Below are 18139 nucleotides of genomic sequence, written 5' to 3'. Positions count from 1 at the left end.
CTGGGCAATATATTACGCGGCTGGGCAATATACTACGCGGCTGGGCAATATACTACGTGGACATGCATATTCTAGAATACCCGATGCGTTAGAATCGGGCATGGCCGCCTTTATTATATAGGGGTTTAGCAACGATTGGATGGCATACCTGACGTGTAGGCCGCAGATACCGGAGAGCCGGTAACAGACCTGTGACAAGCAGGGTGTCACGTCCAGCCTGGTGAAGCGTGGCTTAGTTTTCTTTAAAGCGCACAGACCTCACCAAATAGAATAATCCCCTTAAAAGGTCACACCGTCCTTGGACATTTTGCAAACATTTAGTGACATTTAAAGATGACGGTGTAAAGACAAGAGGTGCTGATTAGAGAGGAGAGCAGAGTGTAAAGAGCTTAACCAAATGGTTGGATCTGTGGAGAAGGCGGCACCCCGGGGTAAAAGGCTATACCCGTCACTCATCTACCAGACGTTCTCTCTCGCCTAGACTATATACTGTATTTAGATCTGAAGGGTTGGCAGCATGGGTAGATAGTATTGAACACGGTAATTGGGGAATATCTGACCACAGTCCGGTCATTCTTAAACTTAAATATGGGCAATCAAATAGTGGCATAGTTTGGAAATTGAATCCATTTTGGCTTAAGTTAATAGACTCCAATGATAGAACGGTCGACCAGTTGAATTGCTTTATTTCGTCCCACCTGAGGCCCCAAAACACCAACCTATTTTGGGACGCCCTTAAGGCATATCTAAGGGGGTGTCTTATCTTCTACAATATCTTACATGAAAAGGGTGACCTCAAGGGAGGATGACGAGGTGGAACAACGACTAAAAGATTCGGAGTCTGCATATTTATCTGATCCAACTAATGGTGATAGACGTGAGTGGCTAACTTCCCAGAGGTTATATGTTCAGCATACAGACAATCTAAACGTAAACTATTTTTTACTCCTCAATCCTATTTTGAATAGGGAAACCAAGCTAGCAAATTTTTGGCTTTCTTGGTACGCCAACATAACGTATCCAATACTATATTACAGATTCGAACACCAGACGGATCATTGGTGTCCTCCACTGAGGAGATACTTCGCTGTTTTCACGATTATTACAAGTCGCAATATACATCCAAGTGTGACTTTGATATTCTGGAAGACCTGGATTATTTATTGGATGTAATGTTTCCCGTACTGACCTCAGCTCAGCGACTCTTTATGGATGCGGAGTTTACCATAGAGGTTGAACATACTTTGACGGATATGGCCCCTGGTCCAGACGGGTTGCCCATTGAATTATACGGGAAATATTGTGATACAATAGCACCACTCTTGTTGAAAGTGTTTCGGGGGATGTGGGAAGAGGGTTCTATGCCTGACACATTTTATGAGGCGAACATCATTATACTTAAAAAGGAGGGGAAGGACCCATTGGAATGTGGATCTTACCGGCCTATATCATTGGTAAATGTAGACTATAAAAGCTTTACCAAAATCCTAGCTACTACACTGAACTCGATTATACTAGACCTTATACATCCGGAACAAACGGGTTTTATGCCGGGTAAAAATACTTCTATCAACATTAGACGAGTCCAGTCAGTGGTCCGATATAGCTCATTGGTACCTGACAACTCCTGAGCACTGGCATCGCTGGATGCGGCCAAAGCCTTTGACTCTCTTGGGTGGCCCTTTCTATCAGCATGTTTGAAATAATATGGTTTTGGTGATAAATTCTTGAAGTGGGTGGGTCTATTATATATGAAGCCCAGGGCCCGTATAATTGTAAATGGCTCCATTTCTAAATCCTTCTCATTATACAGAGGGACCCGCCAGGGGTGCCCCATCTCCCCGGCCCTCTTCACCCTCGCAATAGAGGCTCTGGCGATACGCGTAAGGTCCTCTACTGACATTAAAGGTATAAATATAGCCGGTCGTGTGGACACCATTGGTCTATACGCCTATGGCATGGTGATATTCATGGATAAGGCGGAGGAAACATTGCCGCAGGTAATCGCTACCATAGATAAATTTAGTGGATACTCAGGCCTAAACATAAATTGGGACAAATCCGCGTTGATGCCCCTCTCCCATACTCCAATGCCCGGCCTAGGGACCCTTTCCTCCCTCCCTATTGTACACAGCTTCAAATATCTAGGCATCCACATTTCTCAATATAGTAGATCTGACCTACAACTTAATATATTCCCATTGTTAGAATTAGTTAAATCTAAATTTGCAGCTTGGAACAAACTCCCACTATCTGTAGCCGGTCGTATCAACTTAATCAAAATGATATTGCTCCCCAAGCTCAGCTACGGTCTTCAACACATTGCTGTGCTAGTCCCTAAATCCTTCTTTGTAAATCTGAATTGTCAAATCACAACTTTCATATGGGGGAGGTCTAGGCCCAAACTTAAGCTATCTACGCTATAGGGACCAAAGCAGGGGGGTGGAGCGGCGTTGCCGGATTTTTATCTTTATTACTTGGCTGGTCAGGCTAGAGCTCTCAGTAAATGGATGCCCAATAATTGCCTTCCCAACTCAAAGCCACCTACTTCACTCGGCCCAAAGTGATTGTCCACTAAACTTCCTGGAGCTGGAGAAAATTAGTATCCCCCGCCTGCTACCCTTGCTTCATTTGGCGCGGTCAGTTTGGAGGCAAATCAAAAAAAACTGTCGGCTTCATAGACATTACAGCAGAGATGGCCCTGTGGAAAAATGGCTATTTTTCAACTTTATTGAACCACCCGTCCACTGACTTTTGGATGGGGCATGGTGTCTCCTCAATAGGTGATCTGTATGATGGGGGGTTCTTTGTGTCTTTTCAGCAATTGCAAACCAAGCATGGTATACCGAGTTCCCAATTTTTTCGATATCTACAACTAAGGTCAGCCGTTCAATCGTATATGAGACAGACAGGTGGAGGTCGAGCTATATCCTCTCTACCCTTGATAGGAATTCTTAAATCGCAAGGCCCCCAAGGTCTTATCTCCTCTTTATATACCTATATGCTATCTTCGGGAGAAACATCTACTGTCAATTCTATTAAAAGGAACCTGTCACCCCCAAAATCTAGGGTGAGCTAAGCCCACCAGCATCAGGGGCTTATCTACAGCATTCTGGAATGCTGTAGATAAGCCCCCGATGTATCCTAAAAGATGAGAAAGAGAGGTTAGATTATACTCACCCAGGGGCGGTCCGATCCGATGGGCGTCACGGTCCGGTCCGAAGCCTCCTATCTTCATAGGATGACGTCCTCTTCTGGTCTTCACACTGCGGCTCCATCGTACTTTGTCTGCCCTGTTGAGGGCAGAGCACTGCAGTGTGCAGGCGCCGGGAAAGGTCAGAGAGGCCCGGTGCCCGCGCACTGCAGTACTTTGCCCTGCCCTTAACAGGGTAGACAAAGTACGCCTGCACCGGAGCCTCGGCCTGAAGACCAGAAGAGGACGTCATCTGATGAAGATGGGAGGCGCTGGATCGGACCGCGACACCCATCAGACCGGACCGGGACCGCCCCTGGGTGAGTATAATCTAACCTCTTTTTCTTATCCTTTAGGATACATTGGGGGCTTAGCAACAGCATTACAGAATGCTGTAGATAAGCCCCCGATGCTGGTGGGCTTAACTCACCCTCGATTTTGGGGGTGACAGGTTCCCTTTAAGGGGAAGTGGGGAGGGGACTTTCTAATATGCAGAAGGAGGAATGGCAAGATATTCTTGAATATCCAATTAAAGTATCCCCATCAGTTAACAACAGGATGACCAAGCTATATATAATACACCAATCATACTTAACCCCGATACGGCTTTTTAAAATGGGTCGGTTCCAAACATCAGAGTGTGTGCGACGTCACTCATCGGATGCAGACTTCATCCACATGATATGGAGATGTCCTATTATTCTTCATTACTGGAAAGAGGGGACATCACTACTAGCATCTTTGCTATCAATTCCTGCTCCCCTTGATCCACTAGTTTGTATATTTGGAGTATGGGAGGAGGAGACCTGGGATCATTACATTGACATTTTCTTGCGTGAGACGCTCTTTGTGGCACGGAAGGTATTGGCATTGGGGTGGATGGGGAGCTCATGTCCATCTATAAGAACTTGGATTGACCTGGTTAATCCGATTATTCCATATGAACACACGCTATATCAGAACAGAGGGTGTCCGGGAAAATTTGAAAATAATCTGGGGTAGATGAAATTCTTCCCATCTTACTCTGTAGATATGTCATGGTGTTTTTTTTTTTTTGTGATTGTTGGGGATATCGCATGGAGGGACGGGCACGAGGTAATGCGGCAAATTAGTAGTTAGAGTAGATACAGTTCTAATTCAAGAGTTCTGGTTTTATAAGTTTTCTTATTTACATAATGCATATGTTACAACTGATCCAACATTTATAATTAGAAGATAACGCTGGTTATAGGCGGAAATTGTATTCTATTATATGTTTAACAATGCATAGTTTATATGTACTGCATACTATGTTCAGCAACCTTGGATGCAAATGTGTATGTAACAGTTTATTTTGTTGTTAATAAATGAATTAAAAAAAAAAAAAAAAGGAGCTTAACCAAGAAAGCTGGGAAGAAAGTGGCAACCAAATATTGGTTATATCACCCACATGGTTAGACAAGACGTTCCTAATGGGATAGGGCTTTTCCTGCCAAAATCAGTTCTTTGCCGAGTGACGGGAACAGGATCGGGGGAATCCGCTGAACAAAGCAGGGGCCACATTTTCAAAGACAGTTTTTAATGAGAAGACTCCTTTAATAATCCTCTTGTATAAAACTTCCTTGAAAAGGGAATCTGTCAGTATCTCCCCTCCTAAGCCGTCTATATGGCCATGTAGGTCATAGAGAACTGAATAAAATGATACCTTGATATCTGCGATCTGAAGGCTTATTCCAGAGAAATCCACATTTTCTTAATATGTAAATGAGGTGTTAAGATCTATGGGCCGGACATAGATCTACCCGAGACTCCACCTCCAGAGATTATATTACATGAAATGGGGCTTTCATATTTAAAAAAAAAAAAAAAACTTTTTTTTTTTTTTTTTTTACTGTATTTTGTAGTCCCTTAGCAACGCTTGAACCTGTGATTGTCTGATCGCTTGTAATATACACAGCAATACCACCATGCTGCTGTATATAACAACAAACAAGCCACAGGCTAGCTTTCATAGTAGTCCCATCCTGACAGGCACTGGGGTCTTCAGCAGACCCCTTGACAACCCACGTGCTGTAAATGCTGCCATCACAGATTGTCAGTGGCGTTAACTGAGTGTGCGGCGCTCTTGCTCCACTCGCGGCTGTTAAAAGCTGATGATGGCTGAACAACAGTCATCATCTGCTGGCAATGATGCAAGCTCAATTCCTGAGCCTGCATCAAAGTCGGGGAGCTGACATGTGACGCATCAGTACATTATATGTTGGTAAGGGGTTAAATATTGTCAATTATGTGAGTTTTTACTAAACAAATCTGCCATTGCACAGCCATGAGTGCAGTATATAGGATCATAGCATCATAGCAGCAGAGCTAAAAGGACACACTCAGGCAATGCCATTCATTGTCATGAAAAGTGTGTGCAGTATTCATACACATTATATATATATATATATATATATATATATATATATATATATATATATAAAACTTTGGGAAAGTATTGTCATTCCTGCGCTTCCCAGGATAATCTACAGAAAAAACTACAACAGTTCCGAGACATAAACTGACATGCTGTTGATTTAAAAGTCCCCAAAGCGGGCCGACTTCTACAGCACGTGGATGGGATTGCTTTCTGCTGTGGATTTTGCATCCAAAGGCCTGGTTGGATAACATCTACAAGTTACAGTGTATGTGAACGTTCCCCAAACATGCAACAGAAGTCAGCAAGAGTGTAGGAAAGTGCTGCTAAGCCACAGAGACAGAAAAGCCGTAATTATCTCAATAGATATGGATTCAAATACTTACAGACCCCGTCGGTGGGTATTGTTGGGAAACTTGGGGACCCCAAACCATTGAATTCACCTGAGCAGCCACCATGGTGGATGCCATTTTTTTAAGAAGTCTAGGAAAAAAAAAATATTACAAGAAGTTACATTTAGATTTTTGTAATTTTTAAAGGGATGTGGAAGTCATGTCCTATCCTACGGACTCCATCAGTCATATAGAATGGAGCAGAGCGGCATATGCTTGATTCAGACAGTCCTGCTCTTGGGACTGGAGGGGGTCACCGTGGTAGGACCCCCAGCAATCAAGATATTATCCCGCATCCTAAGGATAGGATATTACTTCCAAGTTGATACAAACTCTTTAGTGTAGGAATGAACTTTGGCTACAGCCGCCACTAGGGGGACCTCACTGTATACTGGGTTATTATGGAGATCAATGCACCAGCAAAATGGAATAATCGCCCTCTAGTGGTGGCAGAAAGAGTTTACAGCTTGTACCGCTATGTTGAAGGATGAATATTCACATGGTATTGACAGATTAAAAAGCAGGAGAAATGTTGCATGATTACCTACTGAAAAACAAGGCACCAACATACGGAGGTGGACTCCATCCTATAGAGATAGGAGATACACCTGGTACAAAGTCCTGCGATTATGCTGCACAACCACAAACTTGGAACCCACCATAGTGACCCGTGATATAAAGTGGGTAGGACAGGAAACCATAAAAGGAAATGTGGTGTATCACAAAGATCAGCCCTTTATGAAATGAAGCCCGCTAGTAACCAAAATACTTCTCTTAACCTCCCGGGGTCAATGTCATCAATAGAGGAAGCCAGACGGAGATTCTGAGCACGTGCATACAGTCAGACATGGACGGGAGGGCACTTCACCTGACCACAGGGCATCATGCCACACGGGACTAGAAGTGATGCATCAGGAACTCAAAACTTTTCACGGGTGGCATACGATATATACGGGAAACAGGAAAAAAAAAAGGGCAGCCAACAGCAGGTCACAATACTAATGCCCTGCAGAGTGCAGCAGCCGCCCCCGTGATAAAGGTGGAGGCAACAACGGTGCAAAATAGTGATGAGACAACCACTCACAAGGACCATTCATGGAGCGGGCGGTCGCCTAGTATCGTACATGTGCACAGATGAGGCTTGTACAGGGCGCCGGTCACACACAGGTAGTGCACAGTGTCTGGCTTACAGCCTATTAGTGACGCCCAACGGCATTTAACTCGCGCTTCCGGCAAGCCCGCCCACCGATGACCCCGTCACGTGATCACGGGTCACCGAAGGGTTGGCATGACAACCAGAAGTCTCCAGCAGACCTCTATGGTGGTCACTGCCAGGCCATTCTGCTGCATATAGGCTATCTGATCATCGCCTCTATGTAGCACAGCCGATCGGATTATGGCAGCTTCTAGTCTCCGTTTTTTAAAGTTTTTAAAAATATTAAAACAAAAAAACCCCTAAAAAGTTCATATCACCCCCTTTTGCCCAATTCAAAAAACAATTTAAAAAAAAAAAAAAAAAATCAAACATACACATATTTGGTATCGCCGAGTTCAGAATCGCCCGATCAATAAAAAAAAATAATTAACCCGATTGGTAAACGGCGTCACAAGAAAAAAAAAAAAGTCAAAAGGCCAGAATTATGTTTTATTGGCTCCCGCAACATTGCATTAAAAAGCAATAACGGGCGATCATAGCCACACCAACATGGTATAATTAACCCATTAATGACCAGAGCTATTTTTGGTTTTGCATTTTCATTTTTTTTTCATAAGTTTTCACAGTTTTTCGTGGCAAATTTAGGGGCCTCGGCTTGAGCGTAGGACCTGCGATGACGTCGCGGTCGCGTGACCGCAACATCATCGCAGGTCCTGCGCTCAATTAATTCTTAGGAACGGAGGCTGCCGCTTGCAACGGTGAGAGCCAGGGGCTGTCAGAGGGGGAGTATATCCATATTTTTTGTTTTTATTCTTTATTTTTTACATGAATATGGATCCCAGGGTCTGAAGGAGAGTCTCCTCTCCTTCAGACCCTGGGAACAAACCAGGATCGCTCCCTGCACACGCCGTATAAGACGACCCCCAACTTTTGAGACTATTTTCAGGGGTTAAAAAGTCGCCTTATACGCCGGACAATACGGTAATTGTGAAATCTGACTCGTGTACAGATACATTGGGGGTGACATGGACCTCACCCTGTGGCGACAGTGGATTCATGCTCATACTCACTCTGTACCGTCGCCTCCATCACTCAGATAAGTGACTCCCAGACGATTTCCGGGGGGATACTCAAACCCGTGCAGCTTGTACTTGGCATAGATGGCGGATGAGATATTCTGATACTGCACCACGGCGTAAGCTACCGAAGAAAAACAAAAATGTCAAGGACGGGACAGAATTCAGCTGGTGTTCTCGTAACTAGCAACCCATACAATGCAGGAAGACTTACTGAAGTGCACACTAATGGAAACTTACCCCGGGACTTTTGTGCTCACACACTGACCCTTTCCAAGGCTGTGACAGCCCCCACAGCCATACGCAATGGGAAGAGGACATAAATCAGAAGCGTCAATGCCTTAAAAAGGTCCGCTGCTTTGTACTTACCCCAGGGCAATGGCACATATCTGCATGAGGCCCCTAGAGGTCAGCTAGCGTTCATTCCCTGGTGGTTAGTGGCACATTATGCATCAGGGTCCCTGGTGGTAAATGGAACATTAAGCATCTGCTGCCTGGTGATTAGTGGTACAGTCGGCATCCGGTACCTGGTGGTAAACAGTACAGTCAGCATCCAGCCCTGTACAGTCAGTGTCCTCTACCCGCAGGTCAGTAGTAAGATCAATAACTAGTCCGACGTGGTCATTTTTGGTTTTCTCAAGCAGCCGTTGGTAACTGATGATCAGCGATTGTATGCTCCCTGGTGGTAAGTGGTACAGTCAGCATAGCAGCGTCTTCTGGACAGTGGAATAAGTATTGCCCATTCCTCGAGGTACACGGTGCCAGCTTCCTATCTCTGATGGTCAGTAGTATAGTCATTGCTGGCCATCTCTGGGATACAGCTGGGTCTCGGGTAGTCAGCAGTATGGTCAGCAGTACATTAATCATCCAGAACTAAGTGCAGCAGTCAACATCCGGTTCCTGGTCAAGGCACAGTCACCGTCTGATCCTGGCTGGTCAATGGTGCAATCAATGTGTGACACCGAACGATCACAATTCCAGAGATCAATGGTACAGTCAGCTTCTCTCTATCTGATGGTCCAGTTGACGGTCGCAATCTCTCGTGATCCGGTTGGGTGCGTTTTAGAATCCCAATCCAATGAAATGGTTGGTTTTGCGGTCTACTGAGAAGACACCTACTATCCCTACAAAATGATACTACCAGTTACAGATGGACGCCCTCCACAGGGCCAGTCACCGTCAGGCTCAACGCTGCACATGATGACAGCAGTACTGAGTGGTCCCAAAAGTGATCTCTACTTCTACACATGGGTGGTCTCCTAAATGAGATAGATCACGGATACTGTGAATGAGACCTCCAATGAACCACCCCCCGATGAAATAAACATTACTGAGCATGTGCGACCACTGCTGTTAACGGTCCCACCTTAGTATAGGTGGTCAATATCAGATTAGCGGGCGTTCAACAACTGTCACCCACACTCATCAGTGGCCAGATATAGGCATGGATTGAATCTGTGCTGTACATGTCCGTCCAATGTGTAGGGATGGCAAGTCAGCGTCTACTCTCTTAAAGGGATCCTGTCACATGAAGAAACACTATTAAGCTACAGATATGGGGTTAATCTGCAGGTCAATAGTGTTCTCAACCTGTTCGGTGCCCACACTTTGAGCTCCGCTGCTGGGAGGAAATTAACTATTCCTCTCCGAAGCGTTCGGGCTCTCAGTCACCGCTCTATGTATAGAGAACAGTGGCTGTAACTGTGCTGCCCTTGCCATTGACTGACAGCCTGCCCTAGTGATACACGAGCTGTCAGTCAGTGACAGAGGCATGGATACAGATTAATTACAGATTTTTCACCTGACAGGTTCCCTTTAACTAGAATCTGTACCCACAAGGGGCGCCACACACTGAAAAGAGCCGTGCTGTACAGTTTTAACAGCTAGGACTTAAATGTATAGGATGCATGGGTAAGACACCGCTCCAACGAAGACCCTGGCACTCCTCTAATGTGAGGGAAACTATTAAAAGGCAATCAGACAAATACACGTGAGCCTTCAGGTTTGTTATTTCACTATCAGACGAAGACTCAAGCAAATAGAATAGTCGTTGGCACTAAGAATGTTGCTTTTCCTCAAAGTGCTGGTCTTCTATCTGCCCGAGTCTTCATCTGACAGCGGCAATCTGAGTCTGATGAAGGTAAAATTACAGAGCAAAACGTCACGGTGTTTGTTGGATAGCCCAGTAAAAGGAATACTGGGTCCTCAGGAGGATTTTGACAAGTCGTGCAAAGCTAGAAGCGTAAAACCAGTGCAGCTTTCCCAAAAGAACAAACCTTACCAAATGATGAGAACATGTCGCGCTGGACGTCGCAGAACTCGAGTCCCGGAATAAGATCGAATAAACCGTAGATCTGATCCTGGACCAAGGGCACTCGGGACACAACCGTCAGGCGCTTGGACACACTTTCCTGGCCTCGGCTATCTCCCGCTTTGTCATAAAGGGAATAGTCGTATTGATCTGAAAACGAGAATGACAAAAAGTGGTCAGCGTCCTGTAAACATTATGTAAGATACTCTCACTCCTTGGTCCTAAACTGTAAGAATTTAGAACATGACTAAATGCAATCTTATCAAAATTGGATATTTTACAAAGGGAATATTAACACCCAGGTGTCAATTTATAAAAAAAGATCAGGAGGAACAACAAGGGAAAACAACACAATGTAAGGAAAGAGAGGCCTCGAATATTGCTAAATGCCGAATACAAGGACCTACTAGAGCACACACGTCAGAGCCGACAGATCATGCACATATCTGATGACAACTGCTCCAGAAGGGCTGGCATTGGGGTTACGTTACGCCAAGAAAAGCAAGACACTGTGATACCCAACATAAGTGGCGAAACGGCCAATGCAACCCTCAGAGCAGTGTGAACAAAACCTTATTCCGAGCCATTTATGGTGGTCTTTTATTAGACGTCCTAGCAAAGTGACTAGGGAATATGTCAATTAAGCATCTTCATTATACTAGTGGATTAGAAGATGATATGAAGGTGTCTACATCCTGGGAGAGATGAAACCGTTCTCTAGAAATTCTGTATATGAGTTCTGATAAGCGGTACATGATCAAATCATCCACATTATAGAACTGACTGCACAAACCACTATACATAACTTTACAGAGTGCATTAAAGGGAGTCTATCAGCAGAATTTCACCCACCAAACTATTTATACATGCATGTAGTTCTTTTAAAGACAAGTCCAGCAGTACCTTTACATGGCCAGTCCGTTCCTCCATTGCTGAGAAATCGGTGTTTGAATTGACAAGCAAAGGAGGCTGAAGAGCTATGGTAGATCTGAAGCCTCTGTCACTCCAGCTCTATTCCCTGCTCTGCACCTCCTCCTCCTGCCTGACCACACCTTGGCCTAAAGTCACACAACATAAGAGGCAGTCAATCAAGCAGTAGGAGGAATCGCTGGGCTGGGAATAGAGCTGGAGTGACCAAAGCTTCAGATCTACAGCCTCATTTGTATATCTGTTCAAACACTGATTTCTCAGTAACAGGGGAATGGACTGGCCATATAAAAGTATTGCTGGACTGGTCTTTGAAGGTAAATAGTTTGTGGGGAGAAATCCCGCAGAAAAAAAAAATACCTTTAAGGGGGAAAAAAAAAATGAAAAAAATTGTCCCCAAAGCTGGACAAACAGGAATAAATCAAGTTGCCGCTGAGATACACCGTTTCTATAATTCCCAGAAAAATAAATGATTTATCGAAACAGACGGACAATTGTTTGTCTCTGCCATGACAGAGAAGATGGGAATAACCCTTAGAAAAATATTCTTTTAAAAGTTATAGCAGCAATACTTACCAGACTGCCCATAAGAATACATGGCTCCTGCTGGTTCGTGCGGCAGAGGGTCCTGCTGCTGCTGCTGCTGCTGGCGAGACGGGCCGTGGTAATCTGCGGCTTCTGATGCTGCGCTACCCCTGGATCTGGGTTCTGCCAGGATGGCTTTGAAACCTGAGAATAATATTAAACTATTAAGGTAAATCTACGGTGAACATTCTAGAGTAACTAAGGTTATACTGGAACTATGTTTCGGATGGTGCGGCTGAACGAATAATGAAGACATGACGCCACTGTTCATACGTGTAGCTCCAGTAATACTGTCCGGCTAACAGTAATATGGCCCACAGGGGACAGGATCTTTGCAGATACATCTTCAGCAACAATTTTTTTTGTTACTTAAATGAATGCACTTGAGGCTAAAAATAAATTTATGCAATTGGGTTTTATTAAAAATGTTGCACTGCTCCCCCCTCCCCATAGCCTCTGTATTACACGGTCTAGTGCTGGCTGCAGATTGAGTTAAAGGGGTTGGCACCAGGGTTGGGGAGTCGGAGTCAGAATAAAATGGACGACACAGACATATATATATATATCCTGCACTGTACTACTGTGCCCTTTTTAATATATATATATATATATATATATATATATATATATATATATATATATATATATATATATATATATATATATATATACTGTAAATGTTTTCATAATAATTTGGGGAAGTTATAAAATGTCCTTTAAATGTCTGTTCTGTTCCTGATCGAAGGATCTTGGTTTTTTAGTTGAGATGAATCTGTGCTGCACTTTATGCACATGCTCAGTAGTGACCGGTGATGTGGGGCCGTAGGTGAGATGAATCTGTGCTGCACTTTATGCACATGCTCAGTAGTGACCGGTGATGTGGGGCCGTAGGTGAGATGAATCTGTGCTGCACTTTATGCTCGTGCTCAGTAGTGACCGATGCTGTGGGGCCATAGGTGAGATGAATCTGTGCTGCACTTTATGCTCGTGCTCAGTAGTGACCGATGCTGTGGGGCCATAGGTGAGATGAATCTGTGCTGCACTTTATGCTCGTGCTCAGTAGTGACCGATGCTGTGGGGCCATAGGTGAGATGAATCTGTGCTGCACTTTATGCACATGCTCAGTAGTGACCGATGCTGTGGGGTCGTAGGTGAGATGAAACTGTGCTGCACTTTATGCACATGCTCAGTAGTGACCGATGCTGTGGGGTCCTAGGTGAGATGAATCTGTGCTGCACTTTATGCACATGCTCAGTAGTAATTAGCTGTCAAATGTCTCGTGCAGACGAGCGTATAAGTCGCACATGTGCTGCCGATTCTTTGATAAGATCACACATTAACCAATGTTATTCAATAGGGTTGTTCAGATGAACAATTCTTCGCTCGGCCTGACTGTCCGTGAAAAAAAAAAAAAAAAAAGTCGCGTGCACTACTGTCTTGCTTATATCGGACGAGACTCACCCAATCAATTATGGAGTATATATATATATGTGTATATAGCAAACAAGCCCCCATCCCATATAGAACATTCAATTGTTAACAGATACATTTCTATTATAAACCTAGGAAACTGGATTCCATCATGTACATGGGCTGGAGTAGCTGTATGAAAACGGATCCCACACGGACATCAGAATAGGACACGGTTGAAAAACTTCTGAGTTTTCTTGCGGAGACTGATGGTCTCATGCGCTCGCCTGCAGCCGCTTGAAACTTGTTGGTGCCATGTACATCAGTCACTAACCCCATTACTCCAGGATTGGAGGCCAATGGCAGTCAGCAGTGCACGCTTCTTATATTTATTCATCCACACGTCTGCATTTATATGTCGAAAGACAATTTAGCCCCCGCATGGGCATCCGTCTTCTGACTGCATTGAAACATGCGCTTGACTGCTACACCCTCCACGCAACGACATTTCCATAGAAAACCAAGGAGGTACACTACGCGATACACGAGACCCCACGGGCGACGGCGGCCATTACATGTACAACTCAGAATACGGCACTCACTTCTGTCACAATTTTCGATGGCCAAGGCAGCATGGGACGGCTTCTGGAACCGCACGTAGGCCAATCCTTTACTCTCGCCCGTGGTTTTATTCTTAATAATTGAACAGTATTCAACTGGTCCGTATTCCTGGCGAAAGAAGAAACAGCAGAGTCTCAAACACGACACATATTTGGAAAAAAACAAACAAAAAAAAACGCACAAGCGATGTCAATGTTCTTAAAGCCGATTATTGCTTATAGGACAGAATTCTGGGATAGATAACATTTGAGTGGTTGCAAAATTTAGGTGCAGCACGAGGATGCGCTAACATTTTGCAACCCATGGCGCCTTTTTCGCCCGGATCCACAAAGTGGGCTCCAGAAATATGAGACTGTTAATGTTTGTAGTGGTCTTTGCCAAGGGGGCGGTGCCCACAGGATAATTATGCAGAGCAGCCTACCCCTCCGAGCAACATTTATGGTTAATGGCATTTCCGCCATCCTGCTCAGATGTTTGGGAGACGCGATGCCCGGAAATCTTCGCTGTTTGTACCTTAAACCTGTTTTTTATATCATCTTCTGAATACGTTTTCGGGATCATGAGGAAGATCCTCGTCAGCTCCTCGTCCTCTACTTCTCTGTGGCTTGTGGATCCTCGGGACTGAGCAATAAAGACCTGAAATAGATGGGAGTTACTAAACGGGGGGCAAAACGGCAGACACATCAGAAAGGAACTGGTCGGTCAGTCTGAGCCGACACCGACATCAATAAACCAATATCCGGACCCCTACTCCTGCCGTCCGGTCCCCCACAGCTGCCAGATACTGGCGCTGGCTACAGACGACTGGTAATTAATCATTCCTGCTCGGAATTTAATGAAAAAAAAAATTGGGATTTGTCAGAATCGGATTTGAACAAATCCAGCAAAATGGTAACCAGCCGGGCCACATTGCGGTGGATTCTTTAGAGGGCCAAGAAGGGGTTAAACATTTTTTACAAGCTCAGGAAGGAGTTAAAAAAAAAAAATTACAAGCTCCACCAAGTCTTCAGATCTCCTGGTGCTGACTAGGCCTCAAAGCCTGCCTTGATTACACCCTGAAGCAATAACAATGCACGACGACAAAGCACTGCAGCAGAATGCATACAGGAAAGGGGACGGACTAAACTGCATATTGGGATTATGGGATGATGGGATGATGGGCTGCAATACTAGACTCCACCACTAGATGGCAGCACATTTTACAAATGCAGCCCAGGAAATGACTTCTTGTAATATAGCAAGAAGGGAATTCAATGGAAATACTTAAATGAATCAGAACATCCACAGGGCTGGATTAAAGTTTAATACTAGAACCAGGGAAAAAAGATTGTAACTATATGGGATTATGTGTAGAATATCGGGTTACACACGCCTGGTGATATATCTCATCAACATCTCATAGGAATATGGGTATAATTATTGTTCTGTATGGGGATTATGGGTGAAGTATCACAAATACACATGCCCAGGAACATACTTCATCTACTTCTGATAGGAATATGGGTATAACTATTGTTCTGTATGGGGATTATGGGTGAAATATCACAAATACACATGCTCAGGAACATATTTCATCTACTTCTGATAGGAATATGGGTATAATTATTGTTCTGTATGGGGATTATGGGTGAAATATCACAAATACACATGCCCAGGAACATACTTCATCTACTTCTGATAGGAATATGGGTATAACTATTGTTCTGTATGGGGATTATGGGTGAAATATCACAAATACACATGCTCAGGAACATATTTCATCTACTTCTGATAGGAATATGGGTATATCTATTGTTCTGTATGGGGATTATGGGTGAAATATCACAAATACACATGCCCAGGAACATACTTCATCTACTTCTGATAGGAATATGGGTATAACTATTGTTCTGTATGGGGATTATGGGTGAAATATCACAAATACACATGACCAGGAACATATTTCATCTACTTCTGATAGGAATATGGGTATAATTATTGTTCTGTATGGGGATTATGGGTGAAATATCACAAATACACATGACCAGGAACATATTTCATCTACTTCTGATAGGAATATGAGTATAATTATTGATCTGTATGGGGATTATGGGTGAAATATCACAAATACACATGACCAGGAACATATTTCATCTACTTCTGATAGGAATATGGGTATAATTATTGATCTGTATGGGGATTATGGGTGAAATATCACAAATACACATGACCAGGAACATATTTCATCTACTTCTGATAGGAATATGGGTATAATTATTGATCTGTATGGGGATTATGGGTGAAATATCACAAATACACATGACCAGGAACATATTTCATCTACTTCTGATAGGAATATGGGTATATCTATTGTTCTGTATGGGGATTATAGGTGAAATATCACAAATACACATGCCCAGGAACATACTTCATCTACTTCTGATAGGAATATGGGTATAATTATTGTTCTGTATGGGGATTATGGGTGAAATATCACAAATACACATGACCAGGAACATATTTCATCTACTTCTGATAGGAATATGGGTATAATTATTGATCTGTATGGGGATTATGGGTGAAATATCACAAATACACATGACCAGGAACATATTTCATCTACTTCTGATAGGAATATGGGTATATCTATTGTTCTGTATGGGGATTATAGGTGAAATATCACAAATACACATGCCCAGGAACATACTTCATCTACTTCTGATAGGAATATGGGTATAATTATTGTTCTGTATGGGGATTATGGGTGAAATATCACAAATACACATGACCAGGAACATATTTCATCTACTTCTGATAGGAATATGGGTATAATTATTGATCTGTATGGGGATTATGGGTGAAATATCACAAATACACATGACCAGGAACATATTTCATCTACTTCTGATAGGAATATGGGTATAATTATTGATCTGTATGGGGATTATGGGTGAAATATCACAAATACACATGACCAGGAACATATTTCATCTACTTCTGATAGGAATATGGGTATATCTATTGTTCTGTATGGGGATTATAGGTGAAATATCACAAATACACATGCCCAGGAACATACTTCATCTACTTCTGATAGGAATATGGGTATAATTATTGTTCTGTATGGGGATTATGGGTGAAATATCACAAATACACATGCTCAGGAACATACTTCATCTACTTCTGATAGGAATATGAGTATAATTATTGTTCTGTATGGGGATTATGGGTGAAATATCACAAATACACATGCCCAGGAACATACTTCATCTACTTCTGATAGGAATATGGGTATATCTATTGTTCTGTATGGGGATTATGGGTGAAATATCACAAATACACATGCTCAGGAACATACTTCATCTACTTCTGATAGGAATATGAGTATAATTATTGTTCTGTATGGGGATTATGGGTGAAATATCACAAATACACATGACCAGGAACATACTTCATCTACTTCTGATAGGAATATGGGTATAATTATTGTTCTGTATGGGGATTATGGGTGAAATATCACAAATACACATGCTCAGGAACATACTTCATCTACTTCTGATAGGAATATGAGTATAATTATTGTTCTGTATGGGGATTATGGGTGAAATATCACAAATACACATGACCAGGAACATATTTCATCTACTTCTGATAGGAATATGGGTATATCTATTGATCTGTATGGGGATTATGGGTGAAATATCACAAATACACATGCTCAGGAACATACTTCATCTACTTCTGATAGGAATATGGGTATAATTATTGATCTGTATGGGGATTATGGGTGAAATATCACAAATACACATGCCCAGGAACATATTTCATCTACTTCTGATAGGAATATGGGTATAATTATTGTTCTGTATGGGGATTATGGGTGAAATATCACAAATACACATGCTCAGGAACATACTTCATCTACTTCTGATAGGAATATGGGTATATCTATTGTTCTGTATGGGGATTATGGGTGAAATATCACAAATACACATGCCCAGGAACATATTTCATCTACTTCTGATAGGAATATGGGTATAATTATTGTTCTGTATGGGGATTATGGGTGAAATATCACAAATACACATGCTCAG

At 43.0% G+C, this 18139-nt stretch overlaps 1 protein-coding gene across 1 annotated transcript in view; it reads right to left on the bottom strand.

Annotated features, from left to right (window-relative positions):
• Window positions 1-18139, bottom strand: part of RBM45 (RNA binding motif protein 45) — a 52814-nt gene that overhangs the window by 17501 nt on the left and 17174 nt on the right. Inside the window, exons 2-7 of the mRNA XM_069733208.1 lie at window positions 14580-14702; window positions 14048-14174; window positions 12027-12179; window positions 10494-10673; window positions 8207-8336; window positions 5975-6071 (exon numbers count right to left, since the gene is read on the bottom strand). Coding sequence (XP_069589309.1) covers window positions 5975-6071; window positions 8207-8336; window positions 10494-10673; window positions 12027-12179; window positions 14048-14174; window positions 14580-14702 — 810 coding nt within the window. The remainder of the gene's footprint in view (window positions 1-5974; window positions 6072-8206; window positions 8337-10493; window positions 10674-12026; window positions 12180-14047; window positions 14175-14579; window positions 14703-18139) is intronic.

This window comes from Ranitomeya imitator, chromosome 7, assembly GCF_032444005.1.
Source record: "Ranitomeya imitator isolate aRanImi1 chromosome 7, aRanImi1.pri, whole genome shotgun sequence".
In the NCBI taxonomy this organism is placed as follows: domain Eukaryota; kingdom Metazoa; phylum Chordata; class Amphibia; order Anura; family Dendrobatidae; genus Ranitomeya; species Ranitomeya imitator.
Note: the sequence above shows the minus strand (reverse complement) of the source record. Positions and strands in the feature narration are given on the sequence as shown.